The sequence below is a fragment of the Herpailurus yagouaroundi genome, unplaced genomic scaffold (genome assembly GCF_014898765.1).
Source record: "Herpailurus yagouaroundi ecotype Mexico unplaced genomic scaffold, PumYag 221, whole genome shotgun sequence".
NCBI lineage: Eukaryota > Metazoa > Chordata > Mammalia > Carnivora > Felidae > Herpailurus > Herpailurus yagouaroundi.
The window spans coordinates 5,681,441-5,707,543 of NW_024412452.1; the positions used below are offsets into that span (position 1 = coordinate 5,681,441).

At 38.5% G+C, this 26,103-nt stretch overlaps 1 protein-coding gene and 1 long non-coding RNA gene across 5 annotated transcripts in view; one reads left to right on the forward strand and one right to left on the reverse strand.

Moving 5' to 3' along the window:
* Nucleotides 1-13,616, reverse strand: part of LOC121019190 (lithostathine-like) — a 31,946-nt gene extending 18,330 nt beyond the window's left edge. Inside the window, exons 1-6 of one of the 3 annotated variants that reach the window (XM_040458381.1) lie at nt 13,563-13,616; nt 13,176-13,263; nt 12,502-12,620; nt 12,155-12,292; nt 11,430-11,556; nt 3,331-3,337 (exon numbers count right to left, since the gene is read on the reverse strand). In XM_040458381.1, the coding sequence (XP_040314315.1) occupies nt 3,331-3,337; nt 11,430-11,556; nt 12,155-12,292; nt 12,502-12,620; nt 13,176-13,254 (470 nt within the window). In that variant the 5' untranslated portion in view covers nt 13,255-13,263; nt 13,563-13,616. Of the gene's footprint in view, nt 1-3,330; nt 3,338-10,691; nt 10,832-10,862; nt 11,147-11,429; nt 11,557-12,154; nt 12,293-12,501; nt 12,621-13,175; nt 13,264-13,562 lie in introns of those variants that run through there. The other 2 variants (XM_040458383.1, XM_040458382.1) reach the window with 2 other exon arrangements.
* Nucleotides 1-26,103, forward strand: part of LOC121019193 (uncharacterized) — a 32,385-nt gene that overhangs the window by 1,318 nt on the left and 4,964 nt on the right. The window contains exon 1 of one of the 2 annotated variants that reach the window (XR_005785495.1): nt 24,457-24,529. The exons of the other annotated variant lie outside the window; for it this stretch is intronic. This is a non-coding gene — a long non-coding RNA (uncharacterized LOC121019193). Of the gene's footprint in view, nt 1-24,456; nt 24,530-26,103 lie in introns of those variants that run through there. 2 annotated transcript variants of the gene reach the window in all.

Below are 26,103 nucleotides of genomic sequence, written 5' to 3' on the forward strand. Positions count from 1 at the left end.
TTGACTCTGTGGAACCCAAGTTTTATAATGTCGCCCCTTTGTGTCATTCTGGGAATTCTCAGGGGATGCCTGCATGTTCCACAGAACCCTACTGGCATTGCTTGCCTCTTCAGTCAACGATTTCCATCTGCATCACTTACATTTTCTGTTTATTCTTCCGGGGGCCCTCTCTAGCAAATCTGGACCAGCTTCTTTCAAGTTGTTACTGGTATCTACTGTGTGGCTTAATGGCAATCATAAGCAGAGAAATTTCTTTCAGTGTCCTCAGTTATAGCTGGGACCAGGCTATGTTTTTTAAAAGACTTTATTAGCAGATGAGGAAAGTTAACAACTAAAGGTTGTATCCTACAAGCCTGGATCATAGCTCATCCCCAGAGGATACTTCCTTGCCTGGTCTGCAGTCTGATGCCCTGAGCTAGGGACCAGTTTATCTAACTCAAATGTACTTTAGAACAGTACTTCTAAAATTTTAATGTGCATTTACGTCACTTGGGAATCTTGTTTAAATGCACATTATGATTCAATTGGTTGGAGGTGGGGCATAAGGTTCTACATTTCTACCAAGCTCCAGGGTAATACTGAAGACCATATTTAGAATACCAAGGCCTAGAGCATGCCTTTCTTGCTCAAACTTAAGGTCGTGTAGTAAGAGACCTAGGAAGGGGAAGGAAATTCTTCTCCTTTAAGGCTAAGGTCTGCTACTAATTATTTCCTTTATTAGGTCCACTCTTACCTGGGACAGTTGACAATAGCTGCCCCATCTCTACCTTAAGGAGATTCACAATACAATAACATAGAAAATCATGACATATCCCAGCATTATTCATTATTAACTTACTCAAACATGAAACATCCATTCCTTGATTTTGGCTGTGCTTAGCCAAGATCAAGCTAGTCTTTGTTCACTTCTAACTTAAAGTGAAGATCAGCTTATGACATTCTTGGACAAACTTGTTCAAAGAATTTGGACAAACTTGTCCAAACTTGTCCAAAACACCCCCCCATTCCCACCCCTTTACATATGGACAAGAATAATAAATGCACATAGGATAATCAAACCAACCGTCCATAACAGACACACATCTCCAAAAAAAAAGTCCAGAAAATATAACCACTACAACATACATTCCATTTGAGCGCAAGTCGGGGAGCAGCAGAGAGAGAGAGAGAGAGAGAGAGAGAGAGAGAGAGAGAGGGAAACACGGAATCTGAAGCAGATCCCAGGCTCCAAGCTGAGCTGTCAGTACAGAGCCTGACACGAGGCCTGAATCCACAAACCATGTGATGATGACCTGAACCAAAGTTGGACAATTAACTGACTGAGTCATCCAAGTACCCCAATTCAGTTCTAGTTTAAAATATTTGAATTCAAGTTCAACAATGGCGAGCTGTTTTAATTTGCATAAAGAATATACCCAAGTTGGTCCTTCTTTTAGAAAAATAACCACATGCCTTAAAGTTGTATTCATGTTTGCCTTTATATTATGCTAGGAAATTGACTGTATTACTTATCCCCTGTGATATAATACATTATCCCAAACATAGTAACCTAAAAGAAAACACTTATTATTTCATAGTTTCTGTGAGTCAGGTCCAGATTGCTGACCTACAAGCTATGAAATAAGTGAGTTTCTCACTAGGCAACATCAAGGGTTGCAGACTCCATGGAAGGCTTGGCAGGAAAAAGATTAGATTTCACACTCACATGGTTATTGGAAGGATTCATTTTCTCATGGGCTGCTGGAGTGAGACCACAGTTCCTTGCTCGTTGCTAGCTGTAGGCTTCCTTCAGTTCCTTGCCATGTAGGTTCCAAGTTTATCTCCATGTAGGCAACTCACAACATGGCAGCTTTCCTTATCAGAGTGGGTGACTGAGAGCGCAAGAGAGAAAGAATGCAAGTAAGAGAGAAGTCACAGTTATTTGTTACCTGATCATGGAACTCTATCCCATCATCTTTGTTATATTCTGTTGGTAAATGGCAGGTCACCAGGGCCATCCCACCTGTAGGAGAAGGGATTAAACACGGGGTGTCAATACCAGGAAGCAGGGATCATTGGAGAACATCTCAGTAGATGTCAACCATTTGAAAATATCAGTTTTCTGACTATTGATCAAGTTAAAAAATTAAGAATCATAAGTCAGTAACTTCAACTGATTTCTTCATCTCATCATTACCTGAAAACACCTAACATTAACTATCTTTATGTGTAACTGCTCCCTTGCCTGCTACTCCCCTTCAGGGCAGAACTCTGAGGAATGAAGTAAAAGTGTTAAACAGTCAGTATTACAGTCCCTTCCAACACTAGCATTCTAGGGTACTTTTTGGCATAATTTCTAGTATACTAGATATTGTAGGGGCTCTGTAGTTTGTTTACTTGACTTTAGTTAGCTGAGAATTATAAAGACAATATGGTAACAAGATAAAAAGGAAAAACAGGATTAGCTTAAAAGAATATAGGATAATTTCATGCATGTCAATTTTAATATAATGGGATGCCCCCCTACAATTTCTACTGTCCTTTTCTGATAATTATCACTTGACATAATTAAAATTGCTAATGAACAAAAATCCCTTTGTCTGTACTATGACTTCTTTTCTAATACCTCAGCATGTCTTCCTACAGAATCCTTCCTTTTCTTCCATTAAGTCTCTTGAGTGAATAATTGATGGCATTCAGAAGACAGAAGAAGAGAACTTTAGAAAGGCATTTCTGTTTCTTTCCCTTCTCTCAGGATGCAAATATCCCTGGAAAGATTATTATTTTTCTCTATGCATGCCATATTGTTCCTTAACCATCTCTCACAGAAAATATTTTCCTATTTTTCTTTAAAAGGAAAAACTTTTCTAACACTTCTGAGGAACACAGTATGGATTTGAGTAAGGAGAAGATAGATGACAAGGTTTTACATGTCAAAAAAAGTACTTTATAGATGCTTCCCTTTCACTGACTTGAGGACTGGAGAATCTCAGAGGTGAGAAGAGCAAGCACTTAGGATTTCCAAATGAGATTGAGCTAGGGTGGGGTCATCAGGGTCTTCAGAAATTTTTCAGCCAGCTCAAAACATTACTAAGGTCAGAGTTATAAGTAAGGGTTTTCTTAGTTTTCCCTCTTCTGAAAATTTTAGGCTAAAGTGATACTACAACTTTGTCAAGGGGAGGAACATAAATGCTGACACAAGAGTTTATCCTTGCCTAGGGTGACCACCAGTAGAGAAAGAAGAAGAGGTCCAATCCATCTCCTAACTGTTCAAGCATTCAAGGTTAAAGGATTGAGTGTATAGTGGAAGGAAAATGAATCCTAGAGGCCGTGGGGTGCTTTCATGGCCACAGAAATCCTGGGTTTGAGGCCTAGCTTTTTGATATTAGGCAAATTACTCAAGCTCCCTGAGCCTTGTTTTGCTCATCTGTGCAATGTTTTAATACCCGACAGACTTTTTGTTCATTTTAAATGGGATGAGATACACAAAGCTCAATAAGTTGTAAGCATTACTGAGTAGTTGATTATGAGTGAGAACATATGATATCCTCATGTTTATGATTTATGTCATAAAGACTACTGAGTTTACATTTTCTACATGTTCTACTGAATTATTCTTTCATTTATTCTCTCAAAATCTATTGACATGTACTAGGTAACTGGCAATATTCTAGGGCAACGTTTCTAAACAGCAGCAATTTGACATTTTGGGGTATCTAAGTCTTCGCTGTAGAGGGCAACACTGTGCATTGCAGCATGTTTAGCAACATCCTGACTTTAACCCACTAGATGCCAGGAGGAACACCTCCCCCCACCACCACCACTGTTGTGGCAATGAAGAAACTCTAGAGACTGCCAAATGTCCTCAGAGTTGCAAATTGGCTACATTTGAAAACCACCATTCTAAATGGGATAGAAAAGTGATTACCTGCAGAAGTCAAGCAGGTGAGTAGATAGTTGATTTCAAAGGCTAGTGAAGGTGATGCAAAGGAGATCCACAATTGGGACTAAAATAAAGTGAGTGAAAATCAAGAAAATAGATAAAATTACCTTTTGAAAAATGTACAAAATAAAAGAATAAGTTCACTATGGATGAAATCCTGAGGAATACTACCAATAAAAGACTGCTAGAGGTCTTTCCAAATCCATTCTCCCACTGTCCCATGGTAATAAGATCATAGCTGTTATCATGCCCATCATGCCAGAGACCACATTTTCCAGCATCTGTAGCTCCATGGCTGACTGACTGAGTTTAGGCTCTGGGAGAAGAGGAGAGGTGATGTGCACAACTGCTGGGTCATTTCTAACTTAGAGGTAAGTTGGCTGGCTCAGGATGCCACTCTTCTCCCTCCCACTAGCTGAAATGTAGACAGAGCTGTGTCTGCTTCAGTTAAGCAGACAAGAACAATTCAATTAGACGCCTCAGCAAGAAGATGAAAAAGCTTGGATCCAAAATCTGATATGAAAGGCAAATAAACTTACGTTGTGTTTAATATTTTGTATCTGTATTTTGGCATCTAAATGAACATATACACATTTAAGGATTAGATAGAGTTCAAGTGTTTATATAGGAGTTGGAGACTTACGGATGTGAAGATCCAGAAAAGTGTGGTGTTAAAAAAGTCAAGGAAGTTAGAGGTCTTCAGGAAGGAAAAAGTGATTAACAGTACCACAGAGGTAAGTCTGGTTAGATGAGGGATAGAAAAATAATTATACAAATGCTGGCTCACTGAATACTTTGGTGGTATCAGGAGATTTCAGAACACAGCACAGTTCGGCAACAGTGAATCTCTAACACATTAAGAGTAAAATGGAGATATGAAATAGAACATGGTTACACAGGCAACACTTAAAAAAATTAGGTAAGGTGAGGAATTAAATATGAAGGAGCTTGGGGAGACAAAAGGCTGACAGCTCAGAGCCTGGAGCCTGCTTCGGATTCTGTGTTTCCTTCTCTCTCTGCTCCTCCCCCGCTCTCGCTTGCTCGCTCTCTCTCTCTCTCTCTCTCTCTGTCTCAAAACATAAACATCAAAAATAAAATTAAAAAAAAAGAAAGGGTTAATTTGAAAAATGTTTGTAGTTTGAAATAATTAGAGATTCATAAGAATGTGCAAAGAAGCATACAAATGGTTCCAGAACCCTTTACCAGCCTCTCCCAGTGTTAAATCTTGCATAACTGGAGTATTGATACCAGGAAACTGACAGCACAATCTAGATAACTTCTTCAAATTTTACCTTTTTTACATATACTTAGTGTGTGTGTGTGTGTGTGTGTGTGTGTGTGTGTGTAGCTGTATCACACACTTTTTTATCACATGTGTTTCTTTTTGTAATCATCACTACAATCAAGACACTTAGCTGTACCATAAGACTGGAATTTAGCACACGAAAAATTTCTCAACTTCATTATTAGAGAAAGGCAGATTAAAATCACAATGAGATATCACTTTATACCTATCTAAACGACTAAAATTAGAAAGGCTGACCATACTGAGAATGTAAAACAACTGGAAATCTTATGCACCACTGGTGTTGATGTAAATGATAAAATCAATTTAGAAAATGTGTGGCTGTTCTTAAAAACTTAAATATATGCCTAGTATTCAGTGCAGCTATTCCACTCCTAGATGTTTACCCAAGATAAGTGAAAAGGATTTATCTGTACATAAACCTGTATACTAACGTTCACAGTAGTTTTATTTATAATAGATAAAAACTGAAAATCACTTAAATGTTCACCAACATAAAAGACAAATTATGTCATATCCACACAATAGAATACCACTCAACAATAGAATATCACTCAACAATGAAAGTAAATGAAGTATGGATACATGCAATAATATAAGTGAATTTCAAAATGATTATGCTGAATATAAGAAACCAGAGAGAAAAAATATATAATGTATCATTCCATTAATATAAGATTCTAGGAAATGCAAATTTAACTTATCTATAGTGTCAGAAAACAGATCAGTGGTTGCCTTGGTTTGAGGGATTGGAGAAGCTGAAGGTAAGAGGTGGCTTGGCAGAGGAGGTCTTTAGTGGTGACGAGTATGCTTATTATTGGATTTTGATGATTTAATGGGTGTATATGTATGTCAAAACATCAATTATATTTTGAATATATACTACAATTTACTGCATCTCAAATACACCTTCATGAACTATAAAGATCAAAACAAATAAAATATAAAGGTTTTTCATTAGATCAAAGATTCATCGGGTGGCTCAGTCGGTTAAGCTTCTGAAACTTGACTTTGGCTCATGGTTCATGAATTCAAGCCCCACATTGGGCTCTGCACCATCTGCTTGGGATTCTCTCTTTCTCCCTCTCTCTCTGTCCCTCCCTTGCTGGTGCACGCTCTCTTTCTCTCTCAAAATAAATAAATAAACTTAAAAGAAAAAAAGAGATTCATTGGGAGCCTGGAGCCCCAGGTTTGTACAACAAGAAGGAACCAGGAAAGTCTAATAGCTAAAACTACAGGCAAGACCATGCAGTTAGAAAAATTTGATGATGAAACTCCATGTGAGTCATAACCATTGAACCCTCACTGCTGTTTCTGCAGAACCCCAAGCTCCATAGCCTTTGTGAATAATCTCGAATTGTTTCTTTTTGCACTACTACCTGGCTAAGGTATCCTATTGTCATGCTTTGAACATACCCCCTAACCTCCAGAGAACTATCTACCACCTTTAGATATCTGACACATTTGCCTCTATGATGGGAGCTGTGACTCTGCTCTCACCATGAACCATATCAAGGGGACATTCTTCAACACACAGGAAGCATTCTCACTCTGAGTAGCCAAGAGAAGACAAAACCACAAATGACTCACAGTTTCTGATGGTATAAGGAGCCCTTGAGTCCTAGCTCTCTCTGTCTTACTTCTGTGTCCAGCATTCTGTATATATATTCCTGGCGTTCTATTAGTTAGGGACTAATAGAATACTGAATCTATTAGTTAGGGACTAATAGAATACTGAATAGAACTACCCAATCCTGAATCTTCCACTATTTATATTCTGTCCATTTTCACTTGAAAGATTTGTTTCTTCTGTTCCCAGGGATGTATAGCAGATATTTCATCTTAGAGGATGTAGGAATAAACTTGTTTTCCCCACTTTCCCTAATGTCTTTTTTCTAACCCTCTCTGGGGAAGCAGCCAGATCATTCTTATTTATTATCTTCCCAGTACTATACTCTCTGCTAGGCCACCTCTCCCCCTAGTGGTACTTCATTTAATTCTCCTATAGTTAGCTAAAAGCCTATGCTTCAGACTAGCATTCAAAATGTTGACTGCTATTTACAATATGAAGTATATTTTATATTCCAATGCTTTTCACACACACACACACACACACACACACACACACACACACACGTAACTAGAATCAAAATTTCAAACAGTATTAAACATTTTTGTGCAATATCCTGCAGAATTTTCTATATTACTCTCCTCTCTTTTAAGAAAATATATTTGTATTACCCACTAAATTGATTTAATGACTTCAAATGACTAAGTTGGAATCCCTGCTATGAAAAAACAGTGCTTTTGACTATTATTAAAACTGAATTCAACTTATGATCTATTAATAGGTATTTCTCCCAAATATAGATACACAAACAGGCACACAGAAACGTGTGACCAAATAAATGCCTGATGAGCTGACAACCCTATGACTTTATTTTCATACATTTGCATACAAATACTTGGAAAAGCCATGCAGTAAAGAAACCTACTTAACTCTGTATACTTTAGAACTTCCTAAGGAGTATTTCCAAAATGTATACACACGACAAAATTGTTGTCTATGAGTAGCTCACGAAATGAGTATTGCAAGGAAAGCAATTTTAGAGAATTCTTTTTTAGACATGTGGGAGAAATCTATAAACAAATCCATGTGTTAAATATACACATAAATTGCAGAGATCTACATGGTTGATGTGCTACGGTACCCTGGAGGTGCACTTAAAAAACTACTTAAGAAGAATGGACAAAGGTGGTTTGGTGGTAGGAGGTTTGGAGGTGGAAAGGGAAGAACTCTGTTAAAACTCAAGGGATGAGGGGCGCCTGGGTGGCTCAGTCGGTTAAGCTTCCGACTTCGGCTCAGGTCCTGATCTCACAGTCTGTGAGTTCAAGCCCCGCGTCGGGCTCTGTGCTGATAGCTCAGAGCCTGGAGCCTGCTTCAGATTCTATGTCTCCCTCTCTCTCTGACCCTCCTCCATTCATGCTCTGTCTCTCTCTGTCTCAAAAATGAATAAACATTAAAAAAATTAAAAAATAAATTACAAAAAAAACCTAAAGGGATGTATCACCAAGTTACATTCAGAGATATTAGGAAATAGGGTGCCTCAGTTCACCTAACTCTTATCCAGATGTTCTTTGTAGGTGCTATTTCTATCAAATTGTTTTGCCTCCTGAACTCTAGATGAGAGTAAAGTCCATGACAGAAACACCATCAAGAGGCCCAGGAGCCTGTGGTGATGTGCTGTTCCAAATGGGAAGGTTTTGTCCAATTCATTGGCTTACAATGACTGGCAGAAATCCACATCATGACAGGTTATTCACAGTCCTCAAAACAAACAGGAATTGGGTAAATACAATGACAGCAGTAAGTACAATAGCCAGCTGACAACTACTGAAAGTCTGGAGGACAGTCCAAGAACAGAGGCAGGTATGGTACCTGTGGCAGTATGTGAGTACCCAAAGAATAAGATTCAATCAGAAAACAGGCCAAGGTCAGAACAAAACAATGAGACAATTAAGTCATGTCTATTGCAGCAAACTTCTGTTGGAGTGCCTTCCTGCACCCTTCACTAAAAACTGGGTCACATCCACAGATCCTACTTAAAAGGTGAGTTTGGCTCCCATAGTAATACTACATGACTCAAATTCTTTCCCTCAGCTGACTAGACTGAGGTGAATACCCAGTCTTAGCTGGAATAATCAGATATTCTCCTGAAAACAAATTTGTTTACTGAAAATGTAAAGTTTTGAATCCCTGGAGTGAAAAGTTTGGTAGAATGAGTTAGCCATGTCACCTTGAGTTATCCCAAGGGCAAGGAAACTGATTGGCTAAAAGAAATTGCACCCAGTGAAATAAAATAGAGAAAAGGAAGAAGAAATTAACCTCATTTCCTAACTTTATTTTTCCTTTTCCTAGTCCTTCAGCTATCTTCCCTAACCTTGGTGCACTGAGATAAATCCACATACTTCCCAAAACCTCCCCCTTTGCTTGAGTGAGTTAGAATGCATGTCAGCAGCTTATATCCAAATAGTCTACACTGAGTCAGCCTAACAGAAGCCTATGTGTGTCTCAGGCAAGGCACTTACAAGCTTTCAGCAACCCAGCTGGACTCTGAAAGAAGTAATTATGGGGAATCCAGATATTGGATATAACAAAAAGTTTTTTGCATACATGTTAGGCATCCAGGGCTCCAACACAAATTGGAGAACCCACACCTTCTTCCCTGGTGTAGGAGTAATTTTTAGTGAGAGAAAATAAGAGATTATTTATTACTATTTATTATTATTATCATTGTTGTTATTATTAGGAGAGAGAAGCATTTTTATCAACTGCATTGGAACTACCCATAGGGCATTATATTATGGAAGGTTCAGCGGGGGAGAACAGATAGAGAGAGAAGAGATAAAAACTGCCTGCCTACCTTTGTTCTAGACTTCTAGATACAAAAGTTCATAAGAGTTCACTAGAGGAAATAAATTTATGATTATTCAGGATATAAATGGTTATGAATACAGACTATGAGTTTAGCAACTGTGATTAGTATTTTAGGAACTCAAGCATGGCTCTAGGTGTAGTAGACAATATTGACTGACTTGAAAAAAGCCATTATTTTTAAATTCTGTAAAAAAAAAATCTGATCTTGGGGGTGCCTACGTGGCTCAGTCAGCTTCCGATTTAGGCTCACATCATGATCTGGTGGTTCATGAGTTCAAGCCTTGCACTGGGCTCTGTGCTGACAGCTCAGATCTCGAAGCCTGGAGCCTGCTTGGGATTCTGTGTCTCCCTCTCTCTCTGCCCCTCCCCTGCTCTCATGCTGTCTCTCTCTCCCTCAAAGTAAATAAACATTTAAAAAAAAATCAGGACCACCTGGGTGGCTCAGTCAGTTAAGTGTCCAACTTTGGCTGAGGTTATGATCTCACAGCTCGTGGGTTTGAGCCCTGCATCGGGCTCTATGCTGACAGCTCAGAGCCTGCTTCAGATTCTGTGTCTCCCTCTCTGCCTCTCTCTCCTCTACTCGTGTTCTATCTCTCTCTGTCCCTCAAAAATAAATAAAAATGTTTAAAAAAAAATTTTTGAATCTGATTTTGTATGGAAGGCAATTAAGTCCAGTCCCAGGAGATGAATCCCAATTGGTCACCACAAGTTATCGCAATTTCAAATATTTTTCTGGTGGTTAGTTTAAGAATAGAACTGGTTTAAGGAGGAGAGTGACAACTTCTAATGCTCTACCTGTATGCACTATAATCAGAAACCCATTCATTTTTCAATGTATTTTATAAAAGTCAGGGTCCAAGGAAGGTTGCAAATTAAAGAAAAAAAATATCAATGATAGCAAATGATTACAGATGTGCTCTTCTAAGATCTTCAGATACCACTAAGGCTGTTAGTATTACAAAGAGGAGGAATGTGTAATAGAATGTGTAGGTGAGTAATGTCTTTTTCTATAAACAACACAAAGGTACATGAACAGGGACTATATACTGATCATAAACACACTGGTGGGGATGCACATTTAAGCATTTTCCCTGGGGGAATAAATAACATTGGATAGAGGCAAGACCTAGAACTCCTCCCATACCCGTTGTTCTTCATATTTTTGCTATGAGATAGGAGCACAAAAGCATACAACATGGAATGGAGTATTTATTATTGCTCTCTGCAATCTCAGACCATGTAATACACAAAAAGAACATAAAGGTAAATGAATAGGGAGGAGAAATGATCAGAAGGAAGGGTCAGGTTAGATGGTAGGGGGAGACTATTCCTTTCCAGGGTAGGTTTTCACACTTGGTCATATGTCCATGATGAGTTGCCTGCAAACTCAGGCTCCTGACGTCCCACCAGACCTAGTCCTTGAACTTGCAGATATAAGGTAGCATCGCACCGCAGTTATAATCTCTCCATTTCAGGTATCCTAGAGAGACAGAGGAGCTCAGGTAGATGTGGCTGGTGGAGCTCATGAACCCAAGGTACAGGCAGCCCAGATTCTGGCGTAGGATTCACAGCCTCTCCCTCATCCTCAGCAGTGTCCTACTCCAGGGGAATGGGACTCAAAGAGAGGAGAGATGAGAAGGGGTGGGAGAAGATAAACCAACCCTACATTTTCTTGCTCAAGGGGATTCTCTGACGGTCACAGTGAGAAATAGGGAAAAAGAGGATGGAGAGGTCTGGCAGAAAGGAGCTCCTCTGTTGCTTACCTGTGCTTGCTGACAGACTCCCACAGTAGCCGGGGTTTGGGTTAGTGGAGGGGTGTCTCTCCCAGGCAAGGTAATTCAGCACATCCGTGCTACTCCACTCCCATCCACCTGCATTGGGCTCATAGCCCTAGAGAGGATGGAGTCTAGTGAGGTTGAATGGCCATTAAAGGGCTCCTTGCAGGAACCCCTCCCCAGCATCATGGAATTTGGTCTGCTCCTCTAGATGCTGCCTGGGAGCCAAAGCTCTCCTCTGGGAGACTCCTCCTACCTCCTTGCTCTTATTGACAAACCTGAAGCCCATAAACACAAAGACCAATAGACCCATTCAGAGTAACCTCTCACTGACTGAACAGCAACGAGTGATGCATATGTGATTAGCTTCTGAACCTCAAAGACAGTGTCTGTTCCATAGAGCAAAAATGGATCCTCTCTTCATTTAGGAATCACTCTACACAATACGTGTAGACTCTGTGAAGCTCAGAGAACTGAATTACATGGCCTCACGTGCAAATTAAGAAGCAGATTAACTTCAGCAGAGTCAAGAGACTTCCACAGAACTCAGCTGTTCAGCTGGCCACAAGGTCCTCCCTTTTCTCCTAATATCCTCCTGGATCTCTGAGCTCCAAGGCTCTCTAGGGCATTTACTGGACAGACACAGGGGACAGGGAGTGGGCTCGGGTGGCGATAGCAGCTTGAGAGGTTATAGAGAGAAGATGTATTCATACCTCTGTGGGATCATGGAGCCCCATCCAGATGTTTGAGTAAGTGTTCGCACTGTTCTGTACTAGGGAGGCCACAAAGGATGCCTCAGCCCCACTGAGCACAGACACAAGGTGTCCCGAGGGTCTCTTCTGGCAGGCCATCTGTGTGGGGAAGGGAGAGACTCAGGGGAGGCCTGAGACATCACTGGGAGACGGGCAGTGCAGAGGTAGGGGCGAAGAGGTATGTATGCAAAAGATGAGGATGCTCACGTCACCCCCAAGGAACTCTGGGGAATGGAACCCCCCCCCCCACCGCCAGGTCTCTAGTGTATTTGCCCTTAAAACCCCAACCTGCAAATCCAAGTACTCACATCTGCATTCATCCAGGATTTTGGTGTCATAAACAAGGCATAACAGTGGGAGGCATAGGCCTTGGAGCCTTTGGGACACGTGATCCGTGGAGTGGGCACTTCCTTTGGCGAGTCTTCACCTAGGATGCAAGGACACAAAAGAGAGAGAAGAGGTGAATAGGAGACTGGGGATCAGGGTGGGAGGTGACCTAGAGGAACGTCTATGGGGTCGGTGCTTGGGGAAGTGATGCCAAAGTCCTGACTGCCTCTCACCACTGCCAACACTTTCAGGATTTCTTGTTCTTGAACCAGCCCCACTAAATGAGGAAACCTCTCCTTTCTTTTCATCTTTCCCATTCACAGTCCAACCCTTCCCCGCTCTAGGATACACATTCTTGCCCTGGGTCCTCATTTTCCTTCCCCTTATTTTATTTCTGTCCCTTCACACTTTCCTCTTTCGCCTACCAACATAAATGAGAGTGCACTGACAAGAAGCAAAGGACCTCCTTGCAGTGCTAGTGGACCACTGTGATGCCTGCCATCCCTGGTTACCCTGAAGGATGGTGTGGTGATGGACGAGTCACAGGCCATTTCATGGTGTGGGGATATATGTCACCAGTACCACGAGAGTCTTCCTTCTCCTCTTGGCCCTGAGCATTCACAAGGACCCAGTGTCAGAGGCAGAGAAATCTCACCTTGGACCTGAGACAGCAACATCAGGCAGGAGAACAGCATCCAGGACACGCTGGGGAGGTCCGTGTGAGGCCGCATCATGTCTGTGACCTGAGGAAGCAATCAGATTTCACTAAGAGAAGTGTGATCAGAGAGAGGACATATAGAGATCCTTGTTTTTCCTTTGTTAGTCCCCTAGGAATAAGTTCATCTTAGTGACATCCATCCCCTTGTATAGCTCTGGAAAGAACTAGAAAATCTGTACATGCTCCTACGCCATGAGACCTCCCAAGCCTGCCTGTGCTGAGTCTCAGAGCTCCTGTATCTGACAGAGATCCTCCTGTATCTTCCCCCAAATATGTACAGTATAGCTCTTGCCATGGTCTCATCTTCTGTCAGCTTCCACTCACCTGTCTTGCAGGGATTTGCAGTGGTTTGTCATGTCAGAGAAGACTGTGCTTTTATAAGAAAATTAGAAGGAGGGGCACTCAAATGAATAACCAGAATGTGGAACCAGAACAAGGGTCATGGGGAAGGGCTTGGCCTGTATTCCAGGAGATTCCCGCCATGGGGAGAAGTGTCTTCCCAACAAAGCCTGGGAATTGCCACAGATGTTGCCTCTTTCCTGTTAACAGCCAGCACTTTCCCCAAGAACAGGTGAAGTTTGAACTTTCCCTGTCCTTTGCCAAATACTTTGTTCTGAAAAACTTAAGGCAAGGGAGGCAGCCCTATGGCAGAAATACTGATGTACACAGCTTAGAAAATATACTAGCATTGGATAGTTATGGAAAATGTCCAGAGTGTATTTGATTAATCAGTCAAAAATTCATTCCTGTAAGCATATATATGAATTTTTTTAAACTTTGGCCAGTAAGAGTAAAAACTTTGTCCAGTAAAAAAAAAAAAAAACTAGTAAGTATAAATCGGTGGGTATAGGAATTGGAAGTGCTGGTGAGTGCCAAGTATTGGGAAAAGAAAGTTGAGGGAAAAGAAAGTTGAAACCAAGAACAGGCTGATCAAAAAGGATTTAAATAATATAACAGAAAGTGAATTTAGAATAATAGTCATATAATTAATCGCTGGGCTTGAAAACAGTATAGAGGACAGCAGAGAATCTCTTGCTACAGAGATCAAGGGACTAAGGAACAGTCACAAGGAGCTGAAAAACGCTTTAAACGAAATGCATAACAAAATGGAAACCACCACGGCTCGAATTGAAGAGGCAGAGGAGAGAATAGGTGAACTAGAAGATAAAGTTATGGAAAAAGAGGAAGCTGAGAAAAAGAGAGATAAAAAAATCCAGGAGTATGAGGGGAAAATTAGAGAACTAAGTGATACACTAAAAAGAAATAATCTACGCATAATTGGTATCCCAGAGGAGGAAGAGAGAGGGAAAGGTGCTGAAGGGGTACTTGAAGAAATAATAGCTGAGAACTTCCCTGAAGTGGGGAAGGAAAAAGGCATTGAAATCCAAGAGGCACAGAGAACTCCCTTCAGACGGAACTTGAATCGATCTTCTGCACGACATATCATAGTGAAACTGGCAAAATACAAGGATAAGGAGAAAATTCTGAAAGCAGCAAGGGGTAAACGTGCCCTCACATATAAAGGGAGACCTATAAGACTCGTGACGGATCTCTCTTTTGAAACTTGGCAGGCCAGAAAGAATTGGCACGAGATTTTCAGTGTGCTAGACAGAAAAAATATGCAGCCGAGAATCCTTTATCCAGCAAGTCTGTCATTTAGAATAGAAGGAGAGATAAAGGTCTTCCCAAACAAACAAAAACTGAAGGAATTTGTCACCACTAAACCAGCCCTACAAGAGATCCTAAGGGGGACCTTGTGAGACAAAGTACCAGAGACATCCCTACAAGCGTAAAACATACAGACATCACAATGACTCTAAACCCATATCTTTCTATAATAACACTGAATGTAAATGGATTAAATGCGCCAACCAAAAGACATAGGGTATCAGAATGGATAAAAAAACAAGACCCATCTATTTGCTGTCTACAAGAGACCCATTTTAGACCTGAGGACACCTTTAGATTGAGAGTGAGGGGATGGAGAACTATTTATCATGCTACTGGAAGCCAAAAGAAAGCTGGAGTAGCCATACTTATATCAGACAAACTAGACTTTAAATTAAAGGCTGTAACAAGAGATGAAGAAGGACATTATATAATAGTGACAGGGTCTATCCATCAGGAAGAGCTAACAATTATAAATGTCTATGTGCCGAATACTGGAGCGCCCAAATATATAAAACAATTACTCATAAACATAAGCAACCTTATTGATAAGAATGTGGTAATTGCAGGGGACTTTAACACCCCACTTACAGAAATGGATAGATCATCTAGACACACGGTCAATAAAGAAACAAGGGCCCTGAATGAGACATTGGATCAGATGGACTTGACAGATATATTTAGAACTCTGCATCCCAAAGCAACAGAATATACTTTCTTCTCGAGTGCACATGGAACATTCTCCAAGATAGATCATATACTGGGTCACAAAACAGCCCTTCATAAGTTTACAAGAATTGAAATCATACCATGCATACTTTCAGACCACAATGCTATGAAGCTTGAAATCAACCACAGAAAAAAAGTCTGGAAAACCTCCAAAAGCATGGAGGTTAAAGAACACCCTACTAACGAATGAGTGGGTCAACCAGGCAATTCGAGAAGAAATTAAAAAATATATGGAAACAAATGAAAATGAAAATACAACAATCCAAACGCTTTGGGACGCAGCGAAGGCAGTCCTGAGAGGAAAATACATTGCAATCCAGGCCTATCTCAAGAAACAAGAAAAATCCCAAATACAAAATCTAACAGCACACCTAAAGGAAATAGAAGCAGAACAGCAAAGGCAGCCTAAACCCAGCAGAAGAAGAGAAATAATAAAGATCAGAGCAGAAATAAACAATATAGAATCTAAAAAAACTGTAGAGCAGATCAACGAAACCAAGAGTTGGTTTTTTGAAAAAATAAACAAAATTGACAAACCTCTAGCCAGGCTTCTCAAAAAGAAAAGGGAGATGACCCAACTAGATAAAATCATGAATGAAAATGGAATTATTACAACCAATCCCTCAGAGATACAAACAATTATCAGGGAATACTATGAAAAATTATATGCCAACAAATTGGACAACCTGGAAGAAATGGACAAATTCCTGAACACCCACACTCTTCCAAAACTCAATCAGGAGGAAATAGAAAGCTTGAACAGACCCATCACCAGCGAAGAAATTGAATCGGTTATCAAAAATCTCCCAACAAATAAGAGTCCAGGACCAGACGGCTTCCTAGGGGAGTTCTACCAGACGTTTAAAGCAGAGATAATACCTATCCTTCTCAAGCTATTCCAAGAAATAGAAATGGAAGGAAAACTTCCAGACTCATTCTATGAAGCCAGTATTACGTTGATTCCTAAACCAGACAGAGACCCAGTAAAAAAAGAGAACTACAGGCCAATATCCCTGATGAATATGGATGCAAAAATTCTCAATAAGATACTAGCAAATCGAATTCAACGGCATATAAAAAGAATTATTCACCATGATCAAGTGGGATTCATTCCTGGGATGCAGGGCTGGTTCAACAACACAAATCAATCAACGTGATACATCACATTAACAAAAAAAAAGAGAAGAACCATATGATCCTGTCAATCGATGCAGAAAAGGCCTTTGACAAAATCCAGCACCCTTTCTTAATAAAAACCCTGAAGAAAGTCAGGATAGAAGGAACATACTTAAAGATCATAAAAGCCACTTATGAAAAGCCCACAGCTAACATCATCCTCAACGGGGAAAAACTGAGAACTTTTTCCCTGAGATCAGGAACACGACAGGGATGCCCACTCTCACCGCTGTTGTTTAACATAGTGCTGGAAGTTCTAGCATCAGCAATCAGACAACAAAAGGAAATCAAAGGCATCCAAATTGGCAAAGATGAAGTCAAGCTTTCGCTTTTTGCAGATGACATGATATTATACATGAAAAATCCGATAGACTCCACCAAAAGTCTGCTAGAACTGATACATGAATTCAGCAAAGTTGCAGGATACAAAATCAATGTACAGAAATCAGTTGCATTCTTATACACTAACAATGAAGCAACAGAAAGACAAATCAAGAAACTGATCCCATTCACAATTGCACCAAGAAGCATAAAATACCTAGGAATAAATCTAACCAAAGATGTAAAGGATCTGTATGCTGAAAACTATCGAAAGCTTATGAAGGTAATTGAAGAAGATATAAAGAAATGGAAAGACATTCCCTGCTCATGGATTGGGAGAATAAATATTGTCAAAATGTCAATACTACCCAAAGCTATCTACACATTCAATGCAATCCCAATCAAAATGGCACCAGCATTCTTCTCGAAACTAGAACAAGCAATCCTAAAATTTGTATGGAACCACAAAAGGCCCCGAATAGCCAAAGTAATTTTGAAGAAGAAGACCAAAGCAGGAGGCATCACAATCCCAGACTTTAGCCTCTACTACAAAGCTGTCATCATCAAGACAGCATGGTATTGGCACCAAAACAGACACATAGACCAATGGAATAGAATAGAAACCCCAGAACTAGACCCACAAACGTATGGCCAACTCATCTTTGACAAAGCAGGAAAGAACATCCAATGGAAAAAAGACAGTCTCTTTAACAAATGGTGCTGGGAGAACTGGACAGCAACATGCAGAAGGTTGAAACTAGACCACTTTCTCACACCATTCACAAAAATAAACTCAAAATGGATCAAGGACCTGAATGTGAGACAGGAAACCATCAAAACCTTAGAGGAGAAAGCAGGAAAAGACCTCTCTGACCTCAGCCGTAGCAATCTCTTACTCGACACATCCCCAAAGGCAAGGGAATTAAAAGCAAAAGTGAATTACTGGGACCTTATGAAGATAAAAAGCTTCTGCACAGCAAAGGAAACAACCAACAAAACTAAAAGGCAACCAACGGAATGGGAAAAGATATTTGCAAATGACATATCGGACAAAGGGCTAGTATCCAAAATCTATAAAGAGCTCACCAAACTCCACACCCGAAAAGCAAATAACCCAGTGAAGAAATGGGCAGAAATCATGAATAGACACTTCTCTAAAGAAGACATCCGGATGGCCAACAGGCACATGAAAAGATGTTCAGTGTCGCTCCTTATCAGGGAAATACAAATCAAAACCACACTCAGATATCACCTCACGCCAGTCCGAGTGGCCAAAATGAACAAATCAGGAGACTATAGATGCTGGAGAGGATGTGGAGAAACGGGAACCCTCTTGCACTGTTGGTGGGAATGCAAATTGGTGCAGCCGCTCTGGAAAGCAGTGTGGAGGTTCCTCAGAAAATTAAAAATAGACCTACCCTATGACCCAGCAATAGCACTGCTAGGAATTTATCCAAGGGACACAGGAGTACTGATGCATAGGGGCACTTGTACCCCAATGTTCATAGCAGCACTCTCAACAATAGCCAAATTATGGAAAGAGCCTAAATGTCCATCAACTGATGAATGGATAAAGAAATTGTGGTTTATATACACTATGGAATACTACGTGGCAATGAGAAAAAATGAAATATGGCCTTTTGTAGCAACATGGATGGAACTGGAGAGTGTGATGCTAAGTGAAATAAGCCATACAGAGAAAGACAGATACCATATGGTTTCACTCGTATGTGGATCCTGATAAACTTAACAGGAACCCATGGGGGAGGGGAAGGAAGAAAAAAAAAAAAGAGGTTAGAGTGGGAGAGAGCCAAAGCATAAGAGACTGTTGAGAACTGAGAGCAAACTGAGGGTTGATGGGGGGTGGGAGGGAGGAGAGGGTGGGTGATGGGTATTGAGGAGGGCACCTTTTGGGATGAGCACTGGGTGTTGTATGGAAACCAATTTGACAATAAATTTCATATATATAAAAAAAAAAAAGAAACCAAGAACAGGAACAGGAACAACAAGTTCAGAGCTGCTTCCTCAATATTATGGCAAGGTGTGAAGGAAGCATGGAGTGATAGCGTCTAAGTCAGAAGGAAAGCCGGGTTCATAAGAAACAGCAGGTAGACTTGCCATCTAGCTGTCTCTGTGTAGGAAGACTGAGAAATAGTTCCTCAGTTTAGTTCTGAGTAGGTAATCTGATACATCAAAGTACCATTTCCATTGTGAGTTGCAGACCCATGGGTGTCTTCAAGACCCTTTCAGGGGGACTGTGAAGTTGTAATTTTCGTAACAATACTAAAATGGTATTTGCCTTTTTTACTGTGCTGACATTTGCATTGATGGAGCAAAGGCTATGGTGGTTAAAAGTTCTGGTGACATGGCATTAATCAAGGCAATGGCATCAACCTGTATCCTTCATTTCCAGGCATTTACAAGAAACAAAAAAGACATTTCACTTAAAACTATCCTTGAGGAATTTGACAGAACAGTAAATACATTTAATTTTAGTAATTACAAACCTTGAATACATTGCTCTTACTATTTTGTGTGACTAAATGGGAATCTGCGTGCTAAACTATAATGGTTGTCTTGAAGAAAAGCATTTGTAACATGGAGTTTTACTCCACGTTTTCATAGAACACAATTCTTGAAAAACGGACTAGCAGAAAAACTTTAGTTATATGCATATGGGCATATCGTTGATATTTTTTCAAATATGATAAAAACAAGTTAGTAAATATTTTTAAAATATCTGTTTTAATACATAATATTATAAATAGTAAATCACATGAATAAAAATTCTTTGGAATCCAATAATTTTTAGAATGTAAAAGTATCCTCAGATCAGAACTATTTGAGAACTTCTGATTAACATTAAGCTATCAATTTCTAGAAAATCTGGACCCAGATTTCACGTTACAACACAGGGATACAATCTCTAGTCTAGAAACTCTACAGGACAAATGATTCCATATTCTTAAACATGGAATTTAAGAAAATAATGCAATATAACACACTTAAGTTATAAGAGATGTTCCAATCAAATATAATGTATGAACTATGTTTAAATCCTAATTTGAACAAATCGAATGGGAAAAATAATTATTAGACAGCTGACTAAAAGTGAACATTGAAAATGTTATGTGATTATATTGTTAGCTGTGATTATGGAATTATAATTATATTATTTAAGTGTTCTCATCATTTAGAGATACATAAAATACTTAACAGATGAAATAAGTTGTTCAGAATTTACTTAAAAATAATGCAGTGTGAGGGGTTTCTGGGTAACTCAGTCCATTAAGCATCTCTTGATTTCAGCTCAGGTCATGATCTCCTGATTTGTGAGTTCAAGCCCTGCATCAGGCTCTGCACTGACAGCACAGAGCCTGTTTGGGATTCTCTCTCTCCCTCTCTCTAACCCTCCCCTGCTTGCTCTCTCTCTGTTTCTCTCAAAACAAATAAATAACCTTTAAAAGATGCACAATAATCCAGTGTAATTGAAATATAGGTGAAACGAGAGCCCATGAGGTAAAGGTATCATTGCTTGGTGGTAGATACAGAGGTTCATGGTATTATTCTCTTTGGTATAAAAATTCTTTTTTTTTAATGTTTTTATTTGGTTCTTTTTTTTTTTTTTTTTGACAGACAGAGACAGAGTGTTAGCGGGGAGGTGCAGAGAGAGAAGGAGACACAGGATCCGAAGCAGGCTCTAGGTTCTGAGCTGTCAGCACAGAGCCCGATATGGGGCTGGAACCCATGAACTGAAAGATCATGACCTGAGCTGAAGTCACAAACTTAACTGGCTGACCCACCCAGGTGCCCCTGGTATAAAAATTCTTAACAAAGAAGGGATAGATAGTAATTCCTTAATATGATAAAGAAACCTACAGAGATTCAAAAATAAGACAATGAAACCATTTCCTTAAAAATCAGGAGAAAAAACATGCTATATTCCCTGATTATATTCAACAATACCATGTTAGAAAAAGTACCCTTATGGGTGCCTGGGTGGCTCAGAGCCAGTTGAAGGGCTGAACATACAACTCTCTGTTTCAGCTCAGGTCATGATCTCATGGACTGGAGCCCTGCATTGGGCTGTGCACTGACAGCACAGAGCCTGCATAGGATTCTCTCTCTCCCTCTTGATCTGCCCCTCCCCTCTGTGTGCTCTCTCTCTCTCCCTCTCAAAATAAATAAACATCAAAAAAGTACACTTGGAAAGGATAAGGAATATTTAAACATGCAGGAGAATAAGGGGAATTATTATTTGTGTACATGATATATTTTCTCCATAGAAAACCCCAAAGAATCTCCAAACTGTTAGAATCAATGAGAGAATTTATCAAGCAAGAAAGAAATCAACATATAATTTCTGATTGAATTGTATTCCAGTAACAGAAAAGGTATTTTTAAGAAAGATATCCTACCAAGAAATATATCCAATAAAAAGCAGTGAAGAAGACATAAATATATGGAGAAATCTATCATGTTTATAAAGAGAAACAATCAATACCCTAAAGATGTTTTGTCTATCTGTATTGATTAATGGAGGTGCAATTATAATACTAACAGGATATTCCTGGTAATTTGATAAACTAATATAAACATAGTCAACAAATTTCTGAATAAAAACAATGAGATTAGTAATTTTGTTTGACCATACCTGAGTGAGTTTGAGCTCCAATTCTGTGTCTCTCTTTCTCCCTGCCCCCCCAAGAATAAATAAACATAAAAAAATTAAATTTGTTTGACCATACATGAGGACTTTTTACTATAAAGTATTATGTGGGAATACCAAATTTGATCAGGAATAGAAGAGAGGGCCTAAAAATATAATTATGATAAATGGAAACTGTAAATATAAACAGATCATTGCTGATCAGTAACAGAGGATGGGCTAAATGATTTCAGTTAATTGGTTATCCATATGAACAAAAGTAATTAGAATCTATCTCTTAAAACACGAAAATAAAACGACAAACCCCCATTCCAAGAAAAAAAAAATCAAGAGAATTGATGACTTAAATACAAAAAACCAAAAATGTAAAGTTATATAGGAGATAATTTAAAAACAATATTTTTGACTTTGGGTTTGGAATGTATTTCTTAACACAAAAGACACACATTATTAAATATTGCTAAATATGACCACCTTAAAATAAAATACAAAACAAAAGTAAATGGTATTTTTCTGGGGATAGATGGGTGGGTGTTGGGATGTCCCTGTAGATCAGTTCCAGAATGGGGTGTCTGTATATACTGTATTAATAGGCATGTTTGACTCTCATAAAGGGATGTTACATAATTACATAATTATGTTACATCACATAATTCACACATAATTGAAACAAGTGATATCTGGAGTATGTTAATAACATTAAAAATCAACAAGAACAAGAATAATCCATTAATTAGAAAAGTGACAAAACATGAGCATGGATTTCACTAAAGAAGAAGCAAAGTAAACAATACATATATGACACTATGTCAACTTCATTAGCAATGAGTGACATTCAAATTAAATTTAAATTTAAATTATAAAAATAAATTAAACAAATTAAAATAAAATAAAACATAATACACCTGCTAGATTGCCAAAAAACAAAGTTTTATTTCCCAAAATTTTGGTGAAGATTTGAAGCAATGAGTCCTCTGTATTTTTGCTAGATGGTGGTATAAATTCATAGAAGCTCTTGGGAAAACTGGCATTGTCTTATATTCTGATTCTTAATCATTCAACTCCTAGGATTTTACAACTTTAATATGCATGCCAAGTGGTATATCCGGGAATGTTCATAGCATCCTTATTTACAATGGCAAAAAAACAAAAAACAAGCCAAATGTCCATTAACAGAGTTGGATATTTTGTGGTTTAAATAAGAAAAATAAAACATTACAGCAGTAAAAATGAGGGAATCACAGTTACAAGCATCAGTAAGGTTAATATCAAAGATATAATATTGATGAAAAATATCAAAATATAATATAGAAGATTATATAATGTATAATTTCATTTTTTTAAAGGCCCAAAACAAAATAAGACAATAATATATCATTTAGGTATATGTATATACGTAATAAAGTTATACTAAGTAGGGGAATGGTAAATTCGTAATTCCAAACTGTTACATCTAAATCAAGGGAGAAAAAAATTAGTAGAATATGGATACAGGAAGATTAAAATATATTAGTAGTTATATATATTTTAAATTAGTAGGTATATATATTTATATATTTTACATATACTTGAACTTTTAAAAAAATATTTTTAATCATTTACATGTCATACATATTGTCTTCTACACATAAAATATATGATAATACAAATTAAAGAAAAAATACTTAATTTTAATTGAACTAAGTAATGTAGGGACACTAGAAATAATTTCAAATGGCCTTTAAATTATTGGAGTTAGCTCATAGAAATCAATCTAAAACAACTGTTGAACTTCAGATAAAGGTTCATGAAGATACTGGCCAGTCTACATTCATTTGAAGGCTTCACTAGGGTTGAAATATCCACTTCCAAGATGACTCCACTAACATGCTAAATTTGTCCTGGCCATTGGCAGGGGGGCTCATTTCCTCACCATATGGATCTTTCCATAAGGCTTTCAGAGTATCCTTTCAGCATGGTAATTGGCTTCCTCCATCATGAGTGACCCAAGGAAGAACAAAGCAAAAACTTCAATGCCATTTAAAACAGCTTCAGACATTGCACATGGTCATTTCTGCAATATCTTATTGGTTCAGTGGGTCACCCCTCTCCAATATGGTATGGAATTACACAAGAGCATAAATACTAGGAATCAGGATTCATTGGGCGCTACCTTAATAGCCTGTTATCAGAGTTGGAATCTGATACTTTATCAGTCACAAGCCAAAAATCATGTGTAAGGGGCCTGGTACTTTTTTTCCCCTAGGAGACTCTTATGAATCTATGTAACATGTACAATTTGTACATGAGAGGAGGAATTTCACTCAATTCCATCCAGCAGCCTTCAAACTCCAACTAAACTTGGATGTATTACTAGTCTATTAGTCTCACTAGTAGAAGAGACTAGTAGAAGATAGAATGTTTATTTCCTATAATCTAAAGAATCTGATCCCTAGGGCCCTAGCTAGCCAACATGTTCAATTATAAACTGAATTTATCATCATTCTCTTGTTTAAAATCTTTAAACTATTTCTTCATTACATACTCTTGTGATTACCTCTTACTGCATAGCAACTATCCCAAAGTTAGTGGCTTAAACAACTTACTATTTTTTCTCACGAATCTGTGAGTTAATTGGGTTTACTTATGCAGTTCTCCCTTGGGCTTTCTCATGCGGATAATAACTGGAGCTGAAGTCATATGAAGGATCATATGGAACAGACTTCAAATGTGATCACACAGATGGATGGTAATTGATGCTGACTGTTGGTCAAGAACTCAGTCAGGGCTGTTAATTAGAGTGTCAACACACGGTCTTTTTGTGTGACTTGGACTTCTTATAGCATGGAAATTTCAGAATAGTAGGACTTATGTCACTGTTGCCTATGGATCCCAGAGGGCAAAGCAGAAGCTGTCAGTCCTCTTAGACCTAAGTTGAGCAATGCCATTATACCATTTCTACCATACTCTATAGGTCAAGCATGAGTTTATATTCCCCAGCATTAAGAACATTAAATATTCAGTAATGTTTACTGAATAAATTAATATATTAATGCATAATAATTTTTATAGTTATGGCAACTGCATTTAATTTCATAATGCTTTACTTTATGGTTTAGAATACTTTATTTCTCTCATTATTGTCTTATTTTGAGTAGATGTCTTTATATTCCCCTCCTTGGATCTGTGTTTCTCAATTTTTCAATGAGGATGTTGGACAAAGAGCTCTCTGGGGGACATTCTACAATTCTATTGTTGGCTGGAATGCTGGAATATCATGAGTATGGGGCAAGAGAGCCTCTGGAAAATAGAGTTATTGTTCCCATATTAAAATATCAGATAATCTTTGGGAAGGCCATCTTCATATATTATTCCCTCAGAACAAGATTCCATCTTATTCCATTTGTGAGCAAGCTTTGTGAGAAGTACACTAGCATGAAACCAGTCTGGAAATGAAGCCATCACAGAGAATTTTCACTCTATTGTTTAGTATCAGCTATTAGAAACAACTTATTTCCAAAATGAAAACATGCATTCACTTAGCTGTCTGTGCATATTTGCATTAATATAAATAACTATCACATAGTATTTTAAGTTAAATAATTGTATTCAAATTGCAATAATTTATTAAGTTCTGTGAGCTCAGAATCTATGAGGCTTCAGAAGAAAGAACACTTTGCTTAAAGTACTTAAAATTGCTACTGGCATATATGTTAAAAATTACCAGGGGAGAATCGGATCACTAGAAGGACACATTTTTTCACAAAGTCTTTCAAAAATTAGTAAAACTTGATGGTGCTGTTTCTAATTCTTCTTTGTTCTAGGAATTGAGTCCAGTAAAGATAGCAATTTGGGTTATGACAAAGAGCAGAATAGGGACCACAGGTCAATGCAGAAATATATTCTATGGAGGAGAGTGTTCTGAAGGTTTATTTTTAGAGACCAGTTTACTAAAAGAAAAGAAATATCAAAAGTAGAAGGAAAATAGATAATCTGAAATCCCTCAAGGTAGGTGATCTTGTGGATTAGCTAGAGTTAAGAACTTGGAGTAAAGAAAACTTTTGCTCCTTATACCTCATGTTTCATGGTCTGAAGTGAGTTTAAAGAGGAAAGCAATTTCATAAAAAATTCTACTCAAAGCACAATGAATGATATCCAAGACTTTCCTTTTTTCACACGTCCTCCCTCCTTTTTATGTTTCATAGATCAATCTTAGTTGCTTAAGAGGGAAAAAGAAAACATCAATAATATTCCATTGTAATCAAAGGGAAGATCAAGAGTCAGGGCAGAAGCAATATGGAGACACCAACCAGAGGATTAGAT